At 38.1% G+C, this 21,806-nt stretch overlaps 1 protein-coding gene across 1 annotated transcript in view; it reads right to left on the reverse strand.

Annotated features, from left to right (window-relative positions):
- Positions 1–21,806, reverse strand: part of LOC132914433 (uncharacterized) — a 202,586-nt gene that overhangs the window by 5,806 nt on the left and 174,974 nt on the right. Inside the window, exons 8-10 of the mRNA XM_060973562.1 lie at positions 9,478–9,623; positions 7,106–7,363; positions 37–240 (exon numbers count right to left, since the gene is read on the reverse strand). Of these exons, the coding sequence (XP_060829545.1) occupies positions 37–240; positions 7,106–7,363; positions 9,478–9,623 (608 nt within the window). The remainder of the gene's footprint in view (positions 1–36; positions 241–7,105; positions 7,364–9,477; positions 9,624–21,806) is intronic.

Below are 21,806 nucleotides of genomic sequence, written 5' to 3' on the forward strand. Positions count from 1 at the left end.
GACGTGATAATAAGGAACATGGGTGATAATGCTTACCATACGACGTGAGGTTGACCTGCCATGAAACTACATGACGATGAGAAGCCCTCGGACAGGAAGCAAGATGGCCCGTCACCGAGAGCTCGCGACTTCCTGTCGCCGCTGCAGAAGCACTGTAAACGAGACAGTATCTTCCTTTCTCGGTGCTCGCCACCAAATAGGCTGTGTCGTTCTCGATCCAAGTTCCATGGCACGAATATTCTGAAACAATTCATTTTTCACTCGCATACTACTTGTTATCATCGTATAGATAATTAAAATTCAAATGATTAATTCCAAAAATTATTTCAAACATTAGTCAAGAATATTCTATAGGTAACATTAACTTTGTGGGAGATACTACTTAATTCTTTTTTATTTACAAATTAGATATTTTATCATTTTTAAATCTCCAGTTGAAATTGAGTAGCTAGTTCATTGACAAAGTTATTTCAGAACATTAGTCAAGAGTATTCTATAGGTAACATTAACTTTGTTGCAGATACTACTTAATTCTTTTTTATTTACAAATTAGATATTTTATCATTTTTAAATCTCCAGTTGAAATTGAGTAGCTAGTTCATTGACAAAGTTATTTCAGAACATTAGTCAAGAATATTCCATAGGTAACATTAACTTTGTTGGACATACTACTTAATTCTTTTTTATTTACAAATTAGATATTTTATCATTTTTAAATCTCCAGTTGAAATTGAGTAGCTAGTTCATTGACAAAGTTATTTCAGAACATTAGTCAAGAATATTCCATAGGTAACATTAACTTTGTGGGAGATACTACTTAATTCTTTTTTATTTACAAATTAGATATTTTATCATTTTTAAATCTCCAGTTTAAATTTAGTAGCTAGTTCATTGACAAAGTTATTTCAAAACATTATTTAATTACCGAGAATATACGAGAATATATATACCGAGAATGAAATACGCTTCTTTAATATTAAATGTTGAACTGTGAATAATAATTAACGTTAGAGTCACAGGAAAATAAAAACTTTCACGTTTCCAAATTTAAAATTCTACTCGTAGAGTCTGTACGCCCTGCTAGCGTATATAGAGATTAATTTGTTATAAAATGTGAAGCTAGATTAGAGTTTAAACCACGCAATAATAAACAGTAATATAATTTCTAGAAATTCTATAGAACGCGTAAAACTCCAAACCGTTTGAACCGCAACATCAAACCACAAAGACATCGTTATTGGCTGCACGAATCCCTCCGTCAAGGAAACACGCTGTACCATAATATTTAATTATGCTTGGAGCAATCGAAGAACAGGACAAAACGATCAAAGTGGAATATAAAAAACGATCGGGCGAATGGTTATAGCATGGAAATATTACGTCAGCCGGTAATGTGACCTCATTATCGAGAATCGAAGTATAAAAGCACGATTTCCGAGTAGTTTATCGGTTTCGAACTGTTAAAGGAGAGTAAGAGGGAAAGAAAGGATTCTAGTAGCAACGGAGGAACGTTTATCGTTCTAACGAAAGTACTGAATGGGTAATCACCCATGCAACGATTTTAAGTGTTCGATTTCGTTCACCTTAAGGGTCGTTTCACGACCGAGTTACAAGCTCGACTAAACGGAGAGCGAGGGAAGGTGGAATGAGCGGAGGAAGGTGAAAGGGGAAAGGTAAAAATGGGAGCGATTGAAACGAGCCACCGTAAAAGAAGGAGCAGGTTTAACGTTCGTGAAAAGGGAATTAAATTATCCACGACGACTAACGCTGGCTAAGACCGTTCAATTATGATCAACTATGCGCAATTAGAATTCCTTCGATTATTAAATTTTTACGGTACTCGAGGCTCTATATTCGTTCAGGCAGGCATCGTGGCCCCAAGAAATTGTATATTTCGTCATGTTTAATAGTGACCGATTATTCTTCGAATGGGTTAAAGACAGACTTGCAATGAATCGTTTGATAATTGTTATGGGAAATTGATTATCGATAATGATTTTAATATAATCTATTTTTATTTTTTTCTGAAATTCAACATATTATGTTTCGTGAGGTTTAATGATAGGCGGTGGTTTCCTGAATGGGTTGAAAATAAATTCTATGTTGAGTAGCCTCGTAATTGCAATAGATAATTGGTTACTGATAATGGTTTGATATCGATTCACCAATAAAATTTTAATATAGTTTACTGGTTTAATAAGCTCATTCACTTCTCACTGATGTCTACATCTCAAAGAATGCTACAGAAATTGTTTAAAAATTGTAAAAGTACTTGAATATTTCCAATAAAAAATTATAGAGAAATATAATAATTAAGATATTTTTTGATTATATAAATAAATGTCATATAAAAATGCCAACACTCGTTGTGTTGTTACAAGAAAACAGGATTGATATTACTATCCAACTTAATATTTTTCAATGACTAAAACTCTTGAAATATTTTTCTACTGCGTAACAATAAAAATATATTTCTAAAAATTGACAAAGTATCTAAAATTGTTTCATACGACTTCGAATTAACTTGGACGTGTTCAAGGCTGAATCGTTTCGAAGTAATCCTTGAAAAATGGTCCTTGAATGTAGGATGTTCGACAGGGAGACGCGGGTTTTAGAGAAGAGAAAAGGTCGAGTTTCTCTGTGTGTTTGGAGTTTTCGAGGAAGGCGCGAACGGGGACGAAATAAACGAAAGCCGTAAATCGCTTCGACACGTCGATATCTGGCGTGTTGTCTCGGCTCGATACCTTATCGAGGCTGCAAGATAGAAAGATGAGAATTTACAGCGTCCGCGCGACAGTTCGCGTCGGCTGAAAACGGAAATAAACAACGGGAAAATTCAGCGACAGAAAGAAGCTACGCCTTTCACCAAATATGCTTTCAAAAGGGATAAAAATCGGAGACGTCAGTCTCCGTGCCCATCTCTGATCCGCAAATGCCGATAAATTCTCTGTTCGATTGCTTCTTTGCATTTAAACGACGTTCAAAAATTGTTTCTCCTGCTCCTTTTTCTTAGGAACAAATATCGTACAGAGTATACAATCTTCTAGCATGAGAATTTGTGAAGAATAAAGGATGCAAAATGACAATCAAATATGTTTAGAATGTTAAGTGATCTTGAAGAAACATTTTGAAAAAAGTTTCATTGAATTTTTATTTCTTTTATTCCTAGAACAGCACATAATTTCACTTAATATATATATTGTAGGTTTTTAAATGTATCAAAATATTTCTGGATAAAGTTACGATATAAGTTATGATAAAGCTTGTTAAACAGTGTACAATTTTCCTCTTCAATTTTCTTCCAACTTCACTCGCTGCTAAGTTACCATATAATTTATCCTAGCCGTCAGAATCAACTCCTATTATTTACTGAAATATTTCATTTCAAATTTAAACACACCAACAAATTATATTTTCTTTAATTTATTCGATAAATATATCCTTACTCAACCGACGTTACTTTTCTCCAAAATATTTGATAATCTTAGTAAAGATTCTAGAAAATAATCCACCAAAACTAAGGTTCCTTATCTAAAGAAATTCTATCGTATTCTCTGGCTCTATTTTTCTTCAGAATCCTGGAATTTTCTCTGAAAAGTATCCTGGAGAGATAGAGTATAACGCGTTCTTGAAAACGTACTTTGTTTGAAGTCGATAGCTCAATTCGTTCGCGAGATACAAGGCTTGAAAGTTCGAGCGCTTAAAATAGAAGATGGCGGCGCTTGGTAGCTTTGGTGATTCACTTCATTCCGAGCAACTACATACCTTGATGCTAGGAATGATAAAAAGCATTGCTGACTCAATGTCTCTCACTGACCAGACCACGCGTGGTGGGAAAGGGAAAGGTCAGTGGCCGAGTGTGATAAAGATGGAGATAGCGAAATATTAAAAAATTACTCTTCTATTTACACGATGATATCTCAGGGACGGAGCGTCGTATCGACACGATTCAAAAAGCATTTCAAAGGGGAGACCTTGCCGCTTCTGAAGATATTAATTAAAATCAGCAGGGACGATGTAGATTCATGTCACAGAGCAAAGAAAACTGCAATCTTTTAATCTTACTTTAGGACTCTGGGTTTATACTAATTCGACTTGGAATGAATGTTATTGCTTTCAGATGATTAATATGCTGGTATAGCATTGAAATGAGTACAATAACAAGTAATATTAACTTTCATATCTCTGCTAAGCATGACAATACATTATTTATTGTAAGACAGAAATGAATTGCAATCTTTTTCCACGATTATGTGGTAATAAATAACGAATAAATGATTCTAACGAAAAGCGTAGCAGTATTAAACAATACAGAATTGAATTTTGCAAAATTGCAATTCCTAACATTTATTTTTAAAGTACACGTAAGAAAAACTTGTTGGTATCGCTTTCTGAACTTTCACGGGTGATTAAATCTCAAGTATTTCGCTTCATCCTAACTTCCCCCACTTCATCTTTTTACCTCTGCTTCAATAATCACACTGCTGCCAAACTTCCCATCGATAGTATACACCAGACGGATTGACTCTCTACTACACCACAGTTCTCTAATTGCGAAACTAGCACATTACAAGCTAGAGCTGATCTCCCAAGTTTCTGGAACCTAAACTAAAACCTAATCGAACTCTGGTCCGTTTCTACCCGCAAGAATATCAATCTTCGACCTGAAAATGTATCTTCCACTAGAAGATCAAAGATTACGATCAAAAGATATTGCAGATATTAGGTTCGTATCGTGATTCTTAATCCACAAAAAATACGAGGATTCCCGAAAGGAAGAGAGAGTTGCAGTGACGTTTCGGTATCAGGAATTATTTTAGCATGGAGCAGAGCGTTGACATAACCGAGGATTTAGCCGGTCGAGCCTCGTATCTTACGACTGTCGACAAGGGGATTGCGTTCCAGGCTGCAGCACCACCCCTCTGTAGACGCGGAACGCGAATTGGTCATTAAGACTTCGTACAAACAGCGATCTTAGCTCCCAGACCCAGAGAGAACATCTCGAAACGTCTCCAGCCAGGCTTCTGGTAACGATCGTTAATTACATCCATTTCCAACATAGTATTTGTCCGTGTTGGGATTAGAATCTTGTCAAGATTCGCTGTTTGGAATATTTTATTTGGTTATGGTGTGATAGTTGACATCTAGAAGCTAATGTTTTGTATTGTATATCTACAATAACCAATTAAAACCCAATTAAAACGAATCAAAATCACTATGACAAAATAGAACCAATCTGAAAACGTTATCAGATGAAATAGAACTATTCAGTCAAGCTATGATCTATTGTACAACTCTTCTTTAACATAATATTTTATGTAGAGCACTTTCAGTCTGTCTAAACAACACCTACTGTTTCATTTAACATTTCATGAATGGAAATCTTCCTGCAACCTAACATTACCACAACAGTGGTATTACATCTGTTCCATCCATTGTGCCACTCCAAAGGTAGCAATTAGCTAGGGAATTTTAGATGTCCCTAAACAATCCTTCAAGAACTAGCTCCAAGACCTGCTTCTCTCAATATAACTAATCAAAGTAACTCACGAGCCCTTCCCCTTACATGTCATCAAATAACAGATCCCACAATAATCTCCTGTTCCCTACCCCAAACTCTCGGAAGCCCCTAATCTCGAAATTCATTAATTCGATAAAATCAGACCATTATTGCTGGAAGCAGGCAGTGACAGGTTCTCTCCGCAGCTATTCCTGAACGGTCGGTTCTATTTCAAACTCCATTTATTATTCCTAACCTCAAACTCTCAAAACCCCCTAACCTCAAAATTCATCGGTTCGATAGAATCGGTCTATCATCGCTCGAGCCAAGCAACGACAAGCTTTCTCCGCTACTATTCCTGAAAAGTCGTGCAGCCAGTCGGCCCTATCTCTAACCGAGCCCAGCCAGAGCCCCGGAAGCCTCCAAGCTTGGCGCTGCATCTATCTTTCAACGCGAGCGGATCCGCGCGCACAGGCACGCGCCATAAACACGTACAGCCGAATAAAGCTACAAACTTTGCACATAAGCAAGCGTGGAGCCACGGCAACCGTCACGCCGCTGACTTCTCCGCAAACTAACTATCGCCACTTGCGATAACTTCACCCCTTCGAAAGGCGAAGAAGGGACGGAGGAGGCTCGAGGTAAATGGGGAAGCGACGAAGACGCGTCTCTTCACGATGGGGGGATAACTCGGCCCTGGTGCGGGTAATCCGATAAGATGTTCCTGTTGAAGCTGCCTCCATCCTACGAGGATTCACTCGACCCCCCATGGTGATGCTCCCTGCGAGCACAGTCGATTCTCCGGTGCAAGATACAGGTAAGACGAATGTCAATAGAGATGTGGGCGCCTGTAAGAGGTGTTTCTTCCGTAGTTTTTGAAGAAAGAGAAGTTGCTGACTCCCTGATGCACCTTTTGACAACATTGTAACGAGCAGACTGCGAATTACGGTAATGCCAAAATGTGCAGGACGTACATGATATGGGAAAGTATATAGATTATCCAGAATATAGTACTCTTTGTGACATTGAGTTGATACAACAATTTTCTATTCAAGATCCAGTTTTTTAATTACATCTGCGAGAATATGAATTTGTACATATTCTGTTCGCAATTTGTACATGTTCTGTCTAGAAAGTATTTAGAATGTACGTGTATAAATGATTTTGAGTTGTGTGGTTGCATATAGAGATACGTGCTGGAATTTTTGACTGGAACCAAGCGTGACTTAAACTGAATCCAAATTTAAGCTGAACCGAATCTAAAATGGAACCCAAATCTAGTTCAAACATAACATAAATTGAACCCAAAGTTAATCCAAACATAACCTAAATTGAACCCAGGGCTAATCCAAACATAACATAAATTGAATCCAAATTTAATTCAAACCTGGCATAAACTGAATCAAAATCTAATCTAATCTTTATTAAACGAACTAAAGATCAAGCAGAAGATCACTAGAAATTCGCGAAGGGCGATAAAGATCAATAGAAATTCATAAAAGTCAACGAAGATCGATAGAAACTCAACGGTCGTCAAAAATAAATTTTCTTTAGAAAGCAGCAAATTTTTCTTCTAAAGAAGAAAATTATACCAAGAGATCTTACCTGGTGGTGTTTCGTCGTTGCACGATGTAGCAAACTCCATACGATCCGGCGTCTTGCAACCGATATCCAGTCGATAGCGACACCGTCCTGGATAAGGTGTCGACGTGACCCTGACATCTTGAACCTCAGCAGCGTTGACCATTGGTTCACCATCCACGCCCAATATGTCCTCCGCTTTGTCACCATTGTGATTGTGTAGCACAGACACAATCTTGTAGCGACCAAGGTTGGGGCACTGCTTGGTAATTGGGTCTGGTGCTGGAAAAAATTTATCAATTTCAATTTTCTGCTTCTTGCAGCTGCCATTTCTGTTTGTTACGTTAACCGATTTATCTTACTGACTTGTGACTCAACCGAACAACATACGCAAATTGTTCCAATCAATTTTACTCTATTCGCTATTCTTGTAGCTGACATTTATGTTTGCCAGATTAACTACAGTATATGAACAGAATTTATTTACTTTATTCGAGGTTAGATTATGTCGAGGAAAATACTGTGTTTACAACAGCAGAAATATTTGGCCACCTGACTTGGAAAACAAGTTGAAGTATAGAAACTGATTCATTCATTTCCGGCGGAATCAGCCAAGATAGTTCCTAAAATCGTCTCCGCGTAGAAGAATGGGGACGTAGACGCAAACATCGTCGAGACGAAAACGCGGTTGGCACAAAGAGGAAGTTGCGAACGACGGTAGCTTAACAATCGATTCGCCAGCGACTCCTTTACGATCGTGCAAAAGGATCATATGCCGAATCCGTCGTAAACTCAACCCTCGACGGAAGGCAGCACAGTTTCTGTTTAAGCCGATTACGCGATTCTATAACACTGACGAAGACAGGGGTCGTTTCCAAGGACGCGGAATTTATCGTGACGCCATTCAACCCACGTCTAGACCTCCGCCCGAAATTACACCTCCATCGTGTTTACCTTCGTTTGTCCTTCGAATTTTACACACCACTCTTATCAAGTCTGATCTATTTATTGTTCAAATGGAAAATCAGAAATTCTAGCTAGGGGATTTCGGATCTATTTGGACGAGCTTTAACGTTACATCTAAAATTTCATTCGTATCAACTTTTCTATAATTCGATATTCTAATAATACTTTTCTTGTATTCGCATCGTCTATTGTTTTAAACCAAGGTTGTTAACAATTAGGCACAGGGAATTTCATTACGCTTGGCTAGAGTTAGATTTTGTCGAAAATTTCAAACGTGTCTAATTGAAATATGCTTAGGTTACGAATGAAAATTCCCAATTTTACGATAACCATAAAATGGAAATTTTCAAAAGTAAATAATAGGAACAATAAATACATTTAGCACGTGTTAAATCAAATTCCCCCGATATTACAAAACCCCAATAAAACAGCAATAAAAAATTGGAAAATACCAAATTTGTCTTTCTTTGTAAAACCGGGCGCTTATTTAGCAATTTCAGTAGAAGAGGGACATTTATCCTGGCCGGAAACGTGGCCAGCCATTGTTAAGACGTTATTTATCGATACACGTGTAAAGGATAGGAGGGGAATAGCACGAATTCTCGCGAAATAATTTCATCGTGTTTCAAGAGTGCTCCATTGGGAATGCGATATCTTCCCGCGCTTACTGTCATATTTTATATCCTTTCTAGTTCCCTTTTGTTTCTATTTCCCTCCTCCCCTTTTTTGTCTATCCTTTGTACCTTTTTTTTTTATTTTGTCTTTTGTTTTATTATTTTTTCTCTAGCAAGTTTCGACAGTGAAATATCACTTTTAATTCTAGCAGTCGGCGTTTTTATTTTTCAAGCTCAGCAAAACGAGAAACTGCGACCGTGAGCAACGCGTTTTCCCGTGTCCGAAGTCGCAGCCGTAATTAATATCCTGTTCGATCTGTCAATTAGGAGAAACTAGGCTCTCGTCGATAAATAGAAATTTCGATTTCTCGGAAAAAATCAACAGGTCCGTCTTTTAAAAAAAAAGTGTGAAAAATTCGAGGAGAACTTTCACGTTAATGAACGAACGAATGTTAACGAACGTATCCTCTGTACTACATAATCGTTGGGAACTTTTTGAGTACTTTCCAATAAAAAGTCATCCAACCTCTATCGAGGTTTGAAGTACTTGAAATATTTGATTAGAAGAAGGTTTAAAACATCAAGCCCAGATAATGATCGTGTAGTATAAATTTCCAAAATTTCTTCAAGGTTTTTGAATTACTTTGTCGCTTGCAAAGACTCGTACTAAGAAAATGGTAACAAACAGGAGAAACATTGTAATTGCACGGCAACTTATTTGTAAAGAAAGTGTGGAAAATAGCGGCAGTCAACGCGAGTAAATGTCGGGAGGCGTTCACACGGCTGAGTGTTAATAAATGATCGTAATTGACTTACTAATGAACGTCGTGTACGGCGTCGAGTGGGAGTTGAACGTACTCGAGTTGCACACGTCGTCGGGCTGCTGGCTCCATTCCGACAGTTGCAATTCTATTATGTGGCTATCCCTTCTGTGAAACATCAGGCACACATAGCCATTCGTGCTGCAAAAGAAACAAATCTTTGGTCAGTATGACACGAATATATGTTACGATGTATTATTACATTAATTAACATTATAATATAATGCAACTATAACACGATTAATATACTCCTAACGGTATAATAGTAATATACTATTATCGAAATATGAAGAGAAACAGATTTTCCTGGATCCAATTTTTTAATGAACAATCCATACTGCCCATTTAGCGGTATTTTATATTTTCCCATTTGAAAAATGATAAAAAAAATTATTCTCAAAATCATACAGAATATAAGATTAGAAATTCAGAATTGTACTCTGCCTAATAACTACCTAACAACTTTTCTTAAATACAATTTTCCTGTCCTAATAACTTCACTAGAATCTTCCTGCTGGCTAAAGCAACCCCTATTCAAAGTAGGGGGGGAGGGAGACGCAGGTGAAATTTACCAACTCGCAGGAGGAAATTAAAAAAAGGGAAACTGGAAACAAAGCTCGAGTACCAGTGGCGCGCACAATATCGCCGTAATAAAATTACAAGTTAATATAACCCTGGAGGCCACGAATCTGTAAATGGCGGGGGGAAGGGGTTGTTTCATGAAAACGAGACACGTATAATAATCGAGCCAGTAAGCCGTAAAAGCCGGCGGTGGACGACAACGGGGGGCGGAATCGGGGATGGGGATGAAGAGAGGAAAGAAGCGAATGGCCAGAGGTGGAAAACAAGGGTAAAGGATCTTAAATCTCAGGCTACTTCCGTGGTCGGACCAGGATTAAGATTTTATTTTATCAGGACGTTTCTTAACGGGGTTGCGTTAACTTTAAGCGTAATCCCTTTACGGCTCGGTCCCTTCTTTTACGACGAAACGGTGAAATCTGTACTTGCAGCGAGTTCATAACGCGAGACATGCGTTTGATTCTGCTCTTGTTTATTCCCTGCCTTTGTTTAAATACGAAGAAGTTAAGATCGACGGAGGAGAAGCTTGGAAATGATTAAAAGGATCAAATTGAATTATTTAACATTTAATATGTTATAATATATGACGTATGTTGTAACATATTATAAAGTCCAGAGAGATTATTTAAAAACGAGCCTTATCATAAGCAACCTCATCGTTAAACCAACTTAAAACTTTGATTAATGTAAGCTGTGTTAAGAATTGTGGATCTTTGGTGCCGAAATAATGTTGAAGGAACATTGAATATACACTGAGGTCTAATATTAAAATAATGATATATTTATTACAAGAAGGATTCCTCACATATTCTTCGATTCACATTTGCACGCGTCTCCGCACTTTCTCACACACGACCGCTAACCGACTCCTCCAGATGCTTCTAAACCACTGCCAATCGTCTTTTGTCCTAACTAAGGTCTGGACGCCCTCTGACGCTTACACACATGTATCCACACACTGATACTCACATACAAGTAACTCTAATACGCATTTAACCCAGTTCAGCACGAAAAATTATACATATCTCAACAAGCCGACCTTACGTTAATTAAAGAATTAACAAATTTCCATAAATAAGCCATTTTAATGAAAGAAATGTACCAAAAATCCGGCTTTTACCCATATTTCTCCCAGGCAAAACTACAAATTCCTTCAGCTCTATTTCTCAAAACTCTGAAAAGCTGGCAAAGTTCATTCGCGCAATACCCAAAGAGCATCCTCTTTCGGTTGTTTTATTCAAAGCTTCATCAAACGCGTTCACTTTGTTACAGAGGCGAAGAAGAGGGCGTTAGGTACTCTCGGCTTGCGAGTAACTGCATTTTCCTTACGACCGGCAGCACCATGAAAACGGACATAAAGTGGCGCGTATCGGTACCCAGTAGCACATGAAACTGGTGGCTCGCGATCGAGAACACGTCCCGGATTTTCGGCTTTATATCCCCGACTTCGTTCGTACGGCCGCGTTCCCGTGGATTATTGTCATGGCGACAGATCGCCTTCCGGTTCGTCCACTATACTTCCGTGCGTATGTTAGGAAAACGGGTTTCGGATGATGATCGCGGTCCATTGATTTCTTCTCACCTTTTATTGAGTTTCGCTCGTTGAGTAGCAGCCAGGGGAATACGGAATTTGCGAATCGCTCTTCGAGAGCTGTTTCACCAATGCGATATTGGTGACGGGTTTTCGGTTTCGTTTTATGGCTCGATAACCTAGATTCGTATAGGATTATTCCGGGGAATAAATTCCATTTATGAGGTTTCCTACGAAATTGTTCTAAATATTTGATATCGAATAAAAATTGCGTTGCTGGTCAGAACTCTGTCGATGTTTCTTCTATACGAAATATTAAATATCTCTAAACGTCAATAGAAAATTTGAATTTTTTGATAATACATTGTATAGAAAAATTAGGTTATTTTAAATTTGATCGCGAGGTAACTCTTTTTTAATAAAATTACATTATGTGTGAAATACAATTTGATGTATATTGTGTAGCTTAGAAATTTCTTTTCTACTAATTTAATTAACATTATTATTAATATTAATTTTTATCGTAGAATACGTCGATATATCGAAGGATATTCGTAATTTTTAGTACGTAATCATTAAAACAGGCGATTTTTTTTAAGAATTCGTCTGGAATAAAGCGTAAACACGAAGAAGTGGAAGACGCTGGAAGAAAAGTCAATTTAATTAATCGAGTTGCCAAGACGGCCATTTACATTCTAGCTTCCTAGAGTGTATCTAGGTAAGTCTCGAACGGTGTTACCACTCCCCAGGGTGCAATGGCGGCTTCTTACGGGCTTGTGTACATTTTCAAGCCTCTCCTCGAGTACCAAGCACGAGTGTAACGGGATATAATCCCGTTTTCGCTACCTTTCGTGACTACATTTTGCGCTTTTCGCCTCCTGAGGCCTTCGATACCACCGGATTCCAAAAATTTGCGCGAATCACCGGCAGCCATATTGATTTTAACTGTTCCAATATTCAATTTTGAGGTTATCTTCGATAAAGAAATTTTTTCTACACGAATTGAGTGAATGGAGAAGATGGAATAATTATTCTGGAACATTTTAATCAGTTAAGTCAATCAATCAAAGTAATTCGAAATAATTCGGAAGAAGAAAGAAGGAAATTACTTTCGACGAGATTTTTCTGGGAATCTCGAGCACGACAATTAATAATACTTTGCTTTAATTAATTAACTCGGTTATTTCGAGTAGCTCGCGTTAACAACGAAGTTTCAACCACCGGAAATTACAATCCACAAACTCCCCCGGTGACTTCATCCCTTATTCGACTCAGTAATCAAACTTGGCTTGCAGGTTAAAAAATTCAAGGCAAATTACTGGAGAAAGGCAAAAAATCTGCAGGAAGGAGAAAGGAATTTGAACCGTTGAAAGACTCGAATCTGCGATCTCAAAATTCATGTCGGGACTTTTACTTACCTTCGAATCTCTTAAAAGAAATATTTTATCTTTAAACTTTCCTTAAACGTCGCTATGTACATCGATCGAACGATGGAATAGAAATCTTTAAAAAAGATTGTGAATATTGGAAAACTCGAAATTACAATCCTCCGAACTCGCATCCAATCTTTATTTACCTTCGAATGTCTGGGAAAAAGATTCGAAAATTAGTACCGTGATAAAACGCGAATAAACCGCACGAGTAAAATTTCTTCCCCTTGATAACGCTCTTTCGAACAAGCAATTCCCATAAAGAAACCACTCCCGATCGTAGCAACAACGATTCCAATAATTTTTTTTTCGCTCGCGGGATCCTCGTAAAAACGGAGGTAAAAATGGTGGGCGAATTCAATCGAAAAACGTCAGCCAAAAATGAAATAAAATTCCCCCTCCCTTGCTCTACCCCAGTCACATATTGTCGTCGTTCCAGCGGGCCTTAAGGAGGTTACCAGATGCAGAAAATCGTCCACGGCTCTTTTCCCGTGGCATCTCCAGTTTCCAATCTAATTTATGTCTGGTCGTTAGACGATTCAATGAAAGGAGCACGCTTATGCGGCCAATTTGACGTGCACCCTTTCCACCTGAGGGCCTTCCACCCTTCTGCAACTCATCGTTCCATCTGTTTTCCTCTCCTCTGGTCTCGTATTTCCTCCAGATGCTCCTCTTCGCCAAGTTCTTCCATTTTCTCCGCTCTCTTCTTCCCTCGTAGTTCTCTTTTTAATTGGAGATTTTATTGTTCAATGTTGGTATGTGGATTCTGGTGGTTCTTTTAGGTTAGGTTTTATTTCAGGTTAAATTATTTCATTCCTTTTTAGTTGGTGGATTTGTTAGGTTAGGATTATTTTATAGGTCGTTTTATGGGATTACCGAAGATTACTTTTCGAGGAGGAAAGTTCGTTACTCAAGTTTACACCTCGTTCAGGCAAAATTCGATTTGTGGGTCTGATGTAATTAATATTTCATATCTTACGTTCGATATTCGTTATTTGATAGATTTAATATCCGTTGTTTCCTACATTCGGTATTCGTTACGTGACAAATTTGATATTTGTTATTGTTCATCAGCTCATCGCATATTTAGTACGATATCCACCAAAAAGAAAAGATCCACGCACCACCATAACAAAAGCAATTTACCAGCGTACCCCTTTATCTCTTCTTATTCTCCATTCCTCCATTTCCCATCATCGACGTTCACCCCACTAACCCTACGAATGCCTTTCTTCTGGCCCTAGCTAACTATCTTCGTGACGAAGATGCATCAAACAGCGTGCTCCGTGGAGCGTGGCTCACGCGATATCCGGCAGATATCCGCAACCGCAGCCGCAGGCTCGCTGATCGCAACCCTCCACGCAGTAATATCGAAACGAACGAGTCTAGGACAGGGAAGACCGTGGAAGATAAGCTGGAATCGACACGAGACGACTATGGTTCGGTTATTGTTCAGTTACCGACAGTTATTATATTATATTACTTCTTGTGAATTAGGGTGGGGATTAATTAAGCATGTTGAAAGCAGTTAAAAGGGTGTCTTTTCACATTTTCGTTTTGAGGAGATTTTAATTTTAAATTACCGTTTTGATGGTGACAACAGGTGCTCGTTTTTTCGGCAGATTATGCTCATTATACAGGGCGTTTCATAGCACGTGAATAATTTCTATGAAGATAAGCCGTCGCAGATCATCGTAACGCAAATGTGACTATAACTTTGGAACATTGTCATTTTTCATTGCTTTAGTATCCCGTGCCCAGTCCTCAAATAGGTCCCACATTTTATAAAACACCTTGTACAAAAAGTACAAACGCTTCTAAAATTTATTACAATTTCATATAGTTTATAGGAATAAGTATACCCTGTTATACTTGAATTAAACAAACTCTGAAATATATATCTGTTATTTTTCAGAGAAGCTTCAAAGTTTCGATACATACCCACCTCTTCTGAACCATCCTGTAGGATTCGAAGAAGCGAATAATCCAACCAGCGAGACTTTCCAATTGCATAAAATAAATCAAACTCTACGATCACTATTCGTAACAATACCTAAACGAGTTCCTTATCCTTCTACGTTGCACTACAGTGATATTCTTTTTTTTCTTCTCACAATATCACCGCACTGGCCGCGTTTCTGTTTCGACAGGCAGCCGCGCCATAAATTCCCGTTTAAGCTCGCCCAGGAAAGCATCGTTGGGAACGCGGCTTGTTAAATCACGGAGGACGGGCCGCGCGTCGTGGCATCGCGATGCATTTTCAGGCCAGGCTCAGAAACTAATTGTAAACAGCGAAATAAATCTCGCGAAGGGGGTGGCACGCGCAAAAACTAGCCGCCCCGAGACGGAATAATGATAACAAACAACGGCCACGAGGAAGAGATTAGAGAAGCTGGTGCCGCGTAAATATGCCCCTGAGAGATTTATGAAAAATAATATTGGCTAGCGATCGGCTTCCGGCTCTGCGAACCACCTGAAAGAGCGCGCAAGATCCCATTTCCTGTAATTCGATTATTCCTGATTTAGGAGAGTTTGCTTGTTTTGCTTTAAGCATGATAAATCCTTACACGATAATTAATTACGCAGTCCATAATTTGAAAAGTATCGCGTTTGCTTCATTTTCATTGACTGAAATCGAATGAAATGTATTTTTGAGTCCTACTATAGTAATTCCATTATTTTTCGTTCAGTAGAATAGTTGTTATGTTACGCTACGCTGAAGTTACAGAGAACCATAACATTTTATTTCACAAACATTTTCGAATCCTTATCTGATATGCAACAAGTGTACCTACAGACTGTCCCAAAAACCTCTCCAATGAACTCCAACTTTGATAAAATCTACTGTGCGTACACCTATAGGTTCTTTCAGAACTTATCCATCAAACTTCAATAACCTATCGAGAAAAGCTGCATGTACTGCCATGATAAAAATATTACTACGTTACACAATACCCATATACTTGGATAAACTCAAGGATACTTCGCGTATAATAACCTAACCTCAAAAGCAACAAGTGTACGTACAGGTTGTCTCAAAACTTTTCCCTCAAATTTCCTGCAAATACAGGAAAAAAATTCCATAAAATCTTGTCAGCGTAATTCCATAAATTGAGAAACCAACTTCTATAATCTATTCACAAACGCAACAAGTGTACCTACAGGTTGTTCCAGAAGCACCCAAGTTATCGCAACCCAAAAATCGCTGCAAAAAGACCTGTAGGCAAGGAGCGATAAACTGAAAGACGTGAACGGAGCCATACATCGCGGGTAAACGGCACGTTCGACGATGATTTCAGCACAGGAACCTGTGCAGCGTGGCCTCGCTTCCGGTCGCTAGATCACCGGTCAACGAGCAATTTTCCGGTCGATTGACCACCGAAACGTCCAACTTCCAGCCAAGTCGATCTCCGCCGACAGGAAGAGACACGCTTGTTTACCCTGTGACTCTCACTCTCTACATACGTTCGTTCCTTAACCCCATTCCACTAGCCGAGGGGTGGACGTGTCCTCCGTATATTACCGGCCAACTACGTGACTCGAATCTTTTACGGTGAATTTCGAGGGTGGTTAGCTATTTCCAGGGACACGCGGCTCGCGTTCAGTGAAACCGTCCATTTTTTTTCTCTCCAAGTCGAGGCTGAGAAGGGGTGAGTGTCAACGACAGGGGCGTGTTTACGTTGGGTCATTGGCGGACGAGGGATGAGTGTTTGTTTTGAGAGGATCGAAAATACGCTGGGTGGTCGTTAAAGGGAAATTGGAATTTTAGATGTTTTACGGGGTGGCTTTAAGTGGCGCTGATAAGTAATTATCGAAAGTGACGTGAATGTTTCTTTAGTACGAGCTCCATTGGATCATTTTTGTGGTATTAGTGAATAAAAATGAGCAGATAAATGGCAGATCTTGATTGTACAAGAAGTTTTGTTTAGGAAGGTTCTACCGATATAATGGGGTGTTTTACGAGACTATCATTAGGCAGATTCTAGTGACATTATGGGGATTTTTGTACTACGACATGTTTTTCTAAATTCATCAGGAATCTCAATTGTCCTCGTTTTCTTTTCTGATCGGAGTACATTAAATAAATAATTAAAATCGTTTAGATTTCTAGATATTATATCACTTTTATTTTCATTTTATTTCGAAACGTGAAATTGAAATTTGATAAATCAATCGTCGGAAATGCATGTTTTATTTCATTTAAAAATTCAGTTGAATGTTACGAAAAAGTGTATGCAACGTTTATGGTCCTCTGAAAATTTTAACTGGCGCAGCCGGCACATTTTAGAAATTCCTACTCTATATTCTATTTCCTGTTGAAATAACTGTAACCATACTTCTCGCAGACGTATAGTATCTCTCTAAGGAAATGAAGACGTTCGATGCATACATGAATTTGTTGAAGTAAAACGCGACCACAATACTGTCTCAAGGAAAGAATAAGAAGAATTGCGACAAAATTTGAAATGAAGCGAAATAGAACAGCTCTCGACAAAATATGACATGGAAAGATGAAAATAAAGCGATACTAGGCTAAAAGAATAACAAGATTAATTTTTACATTGTAGAGGAAAAACACAATTGTAATCTAAAAAGAAACGTAAAGCTCTTATTAAATTTTAATAAGAAATACAAATTAAACCCTCCACTTTGATAGCCACTTTCATCCCTTTGATATAAACAATTGTCAGTAAGAAGTAGGATTTTTATGGAATATTTTCTTCTATATTTTCATTAAAATCAACGTGTATATTTTGCAACATTTTATACGTAGCTTGCCAAACTCTGAAGACTATTTTCACCTCTTCAATGAGGATAACTAACAATATTAAGGATAAGTACCTATAAAATATCATTTTGACAATTTTTCCTATTTCAATTTCATTGAAATCTTTGCGCGTCTATTTATAAAATTTTTTAACGATGCTGTAATTCTCAAGCTACAGGATCCCATCCTAATAATCACAGAACCGACTTCATCCCTTCGTTCTCGAAACGGTTCGAATAATTTTCGCTGGTTAACCGAGCTATCTGGAATGTTTCCCGATAGAACAGCCTGGAAAACCCGACGAAGCTGGATATAATCCTCGATCCCACGAATGTCCAACATTCCGTCAGGTATTCGCTGAAATCGACTACCAGCGCTGCCAACACCGAGTACAGACCGAAATTATCCTTATTACTGAATGATACCATTCCATTTGGGGATGCTGACGAATCTCTAATGACGAGGTATGAGCTCCTACAATATAAACTCGTACGACTGATATGTTTAAAGCTCTCCCGAGAAAATTCAAACCTACACGTCTATCCAACCTGTTTCTCAAAATTCAAATGTTCTAAATTTACTGAAATATTTTCACGCAGGTTATATTATTCTATGATAGAAATAAATTTATTTATCATAATATTATTAAAAAATTACAGTTGGAATTTATTATTAGATGCATAACTCACCGAAGATAATTTTCCAAAATGATATAAAGATCATTTTCAAAAGCGGTATGTATATTCAAGAACGCATACTGCATGTGGTGAAACATTCTAGAAAATAACCCTTAAGTATTCCCTAGGGTTCTAGGGACATTTTGCGATATATTAAAAGGTTTAATGGCAACGACCGGTTTCCTTAATTTTAATAACATAAAAGTGAGAAAGGAAAGACGAGAGATATCGGAGGAAAAACGAGATGCCCGGGGAATAAAAGGCGAGAGCACGCAAATATTGAAAAATGGAAGCTGCTGAGATGAAAAACATGGAGGAGCCAGCTACATAGAAAATATTGAAAAGTACAGCGCGCACGAAAATAAATACAGAGTACACACAATGGATAGCAAAACAACAAAAAATAGAAAAAAAGGGGAAATATACACATACACGTATGCACGGGAAAAACAAAGAGGGAAACAGAATAGGGGGATGAGAAAAGCTATAAAGCAGAGAATTGCAAAATAGAAGCTGGCATATTGCGAGTATTAAAGAACACGAAACAAGGGCCGAAGGACCGAAAGCAGAACGTATTTAAAAAAGAACTAGATAATGTTGTAACAACTTGGGGGAAACTAAAAAATGAAAAGATAAGAAAACCCGTAATATTTTGCAACAAAGGAAAACAAAGGAAACATCGACGTATCCCGTTTCTTTCTTGCAATTTCGCATGAAATCGATGCTGTAAAGTCGACTAAAATAAGAATCGCTAGATGACAAAAAAGAAAAAAAGAAAAAGAAAAAATGAACGACAATGGTGGCTCTGATGCCCCGTATTCCACTCCAAGATTGAACACACGTATCGGAATACGATATATCGATCGAATTAGAGCGTCTCCCCGCTGTTTTCTCTAGTTCCAATTAAAAATAAGCTAACGCAGTATTATTATTATTATTATTATTATTATTATACATGTCACAAAGCCAGTGGGATAATGATACAGCTGCAAACAAGTAATTGTTCAGAAGACGAGAAAGAAAAGAAAAATAATAATAATAGATCGGAAGTCTGTTCATTTATTAGTCGATCATTGTCAGTACCGTATTGACGATAATAATATGACCATTTTTGTAATACAACAAGTGTGCCGATTAATACATTGGTAATCTTGTTACTTTTCATAAAGGCTGCTTTGTGTATGCATATCATAAGGGTGATTATTGGACTGATACGGAACAACGAGTTAAAACGAAAACAGAGATGAAAGTCGGGTCAACCAAAGTGAAAATTAAACGCGTCGATGGTTGCATTCACAGCTTCTGCATAGGTTTCAAAGACGAAAATTTACGCGATAGCGAAGTGGCTTCTGTTCATGCCTGTTTTGCAGCAGCTTTCCTATAGATAAATTACTAGATAGTGATATTTTGCAGATGGCGTTGACGCTGAGGAAATTGCACGTCAAGTTTACACTAAAAGTGGCGACCTTCGACGCGTGATCTTTAATCCAAAAATTATATTCTATTCGAATATTAAATTGAATTAAATTTTATAAAAGCGTTCAAACGCTTGTAAATGTCTTTTTGAATTTATTATTGTAATAATATATGTAAATGTGTAGTTCAAGTACATTATTGTTCTCTTCTTATTTATGAGCTTCATATTGGTTTGGGTAAAAACAATGGTAATTTAAAGAATCTTAAGTAAGAAAAGTCTTGCGTCGCCATGGTTTGACATCCATTGGCGACATCTACGTTTCTTAACGTATTCTTTGTTCTTTTATAGCGTTGGCGGTGTTTTTTTAATGTTCGGTTAAGCCAGGATATTTTCTGAGAATTATTCTCTCTTGGACACTTTTCCACTAGGAAGATTAGAAGCTTGATGAATACCTAGGAAAAAGTGGATGCTATAAGAGCGAGTTATGGGTTCATAAAAAAATGCCCCAGATGAAATTGGGTTGATTGCTGAGAGAAAGACCATTTCTTAGCATGATACTAACTGCAAAGTATTATTTGCTGAAAAGAGGTGTAACGAAGGTGAAATAAAATTTAGTAGATCGAGGGACTAGGGATATGAATAAATGACAAGAGTAATTTCTTTTATACATTTACCTATTCCGATAAAAAAGTTTCATTTTTTGCAGTTGGTTCATAAAAAGTCAGTTACGGTTATCGTTACGTTTCATTTTAAAAATGACATTTGTCACGACAATTAACCTGATAACTGATAAAATCCAGCATGGATTATCTTCCAAGTTTCGAACAGCGCAACAAACTAGTGAATTTTTCTTCTAATCTCCCTCTTTTGCGATAAAAACTACATTTATCATGCAATAGCGTCATTAGTTGATAAAATCTAATATGAATTACTATTCTAACCTAAAAATGTCACTAAACAACACGGAAACAAATGATTTTTCCATCTAATCTCCTTTTCTAGCGCAAAAACGACATTTATCATGCAATAATCTAATTAGTCGATAAGATCTGGCGTGAATTACTATCCTAACCTAAAACAAAATCATCGAATCGATTCTTTTACTACAAGAATCTATATTGGACCAACATCCTAACCTAAAACACTACCTAAACATCAGCCACTTTAAACAACCGGTCCACTGAATTTCCATGTAATCCGCGCTCCGTTCCAGAAAACACAATCGCAACTTCAGGTAGAAACAAAAAAACGTTTCGACGAAAGGGTAGAGCGATGTGTCACTCACACATGTCCTCACCAAAATACTCAGCCAACAATCGCCCATTCCACTATCCTCCTCCAGCAACCTGCAATCGCGTTTATCCGTGAAACTATCGTTTTTTCGTTGAAAAGCCTGTCCCCGAAATCGTCTGATTTTTGCCGGAGCAATCTATTTACACGAACGAAAAGCGGTCAGTGTCGGTGGAACCGGCTGTTTTTTTCGCCGGCCAATCATCGTTACCTACGCGAACGCATCTGGCCGACGTGACTGCCCATCAAAAGCGTTCTTTGAGGCAGCACGGTTGCAATAAAACCCTTCAGGGTTGTCGAGTGGTAGTCGCTATCTAATAACCAGCCGGCGTTTCCCTGGTTTTTTAAAACGCTGCAGGACGATCCAACTCGAGAGCGAGAGCTGGCTAGCCGGCTTCGACAGTTTCAAACGCAGCGCCGCCGCATATACAATACATACACCTCGTGCACTCGATCAAAGCTTCTTTTTATGCATTTCACCCCGGTCCATTGAATCAAAAGCAAGGAGGATGGGGACGCGAGTTATGAGTCAGCTGGACCGTAAATAGTCCTCTCTTTGTCGTTTCGGGCCGAAACATCTACGAAATTAAACGAGGACGGAGTGTGTGTATCTGTGTATGGTGTGACACGTA

The sequence above is a fragment of the Bombus pascuorum genome, chromosome 15 (genome assembly GCF_905332965.1).
Source record: "Bombus pascuorum chromosome 15, iyBomPasc1.1, whole genome shotgun sequence".
Lineage (NCBI taxonomy): Eukaryota > Metazoa > Arthropoda > Insecta > Hymenoptera > Apidae > Bombus > Bombus pascuorum.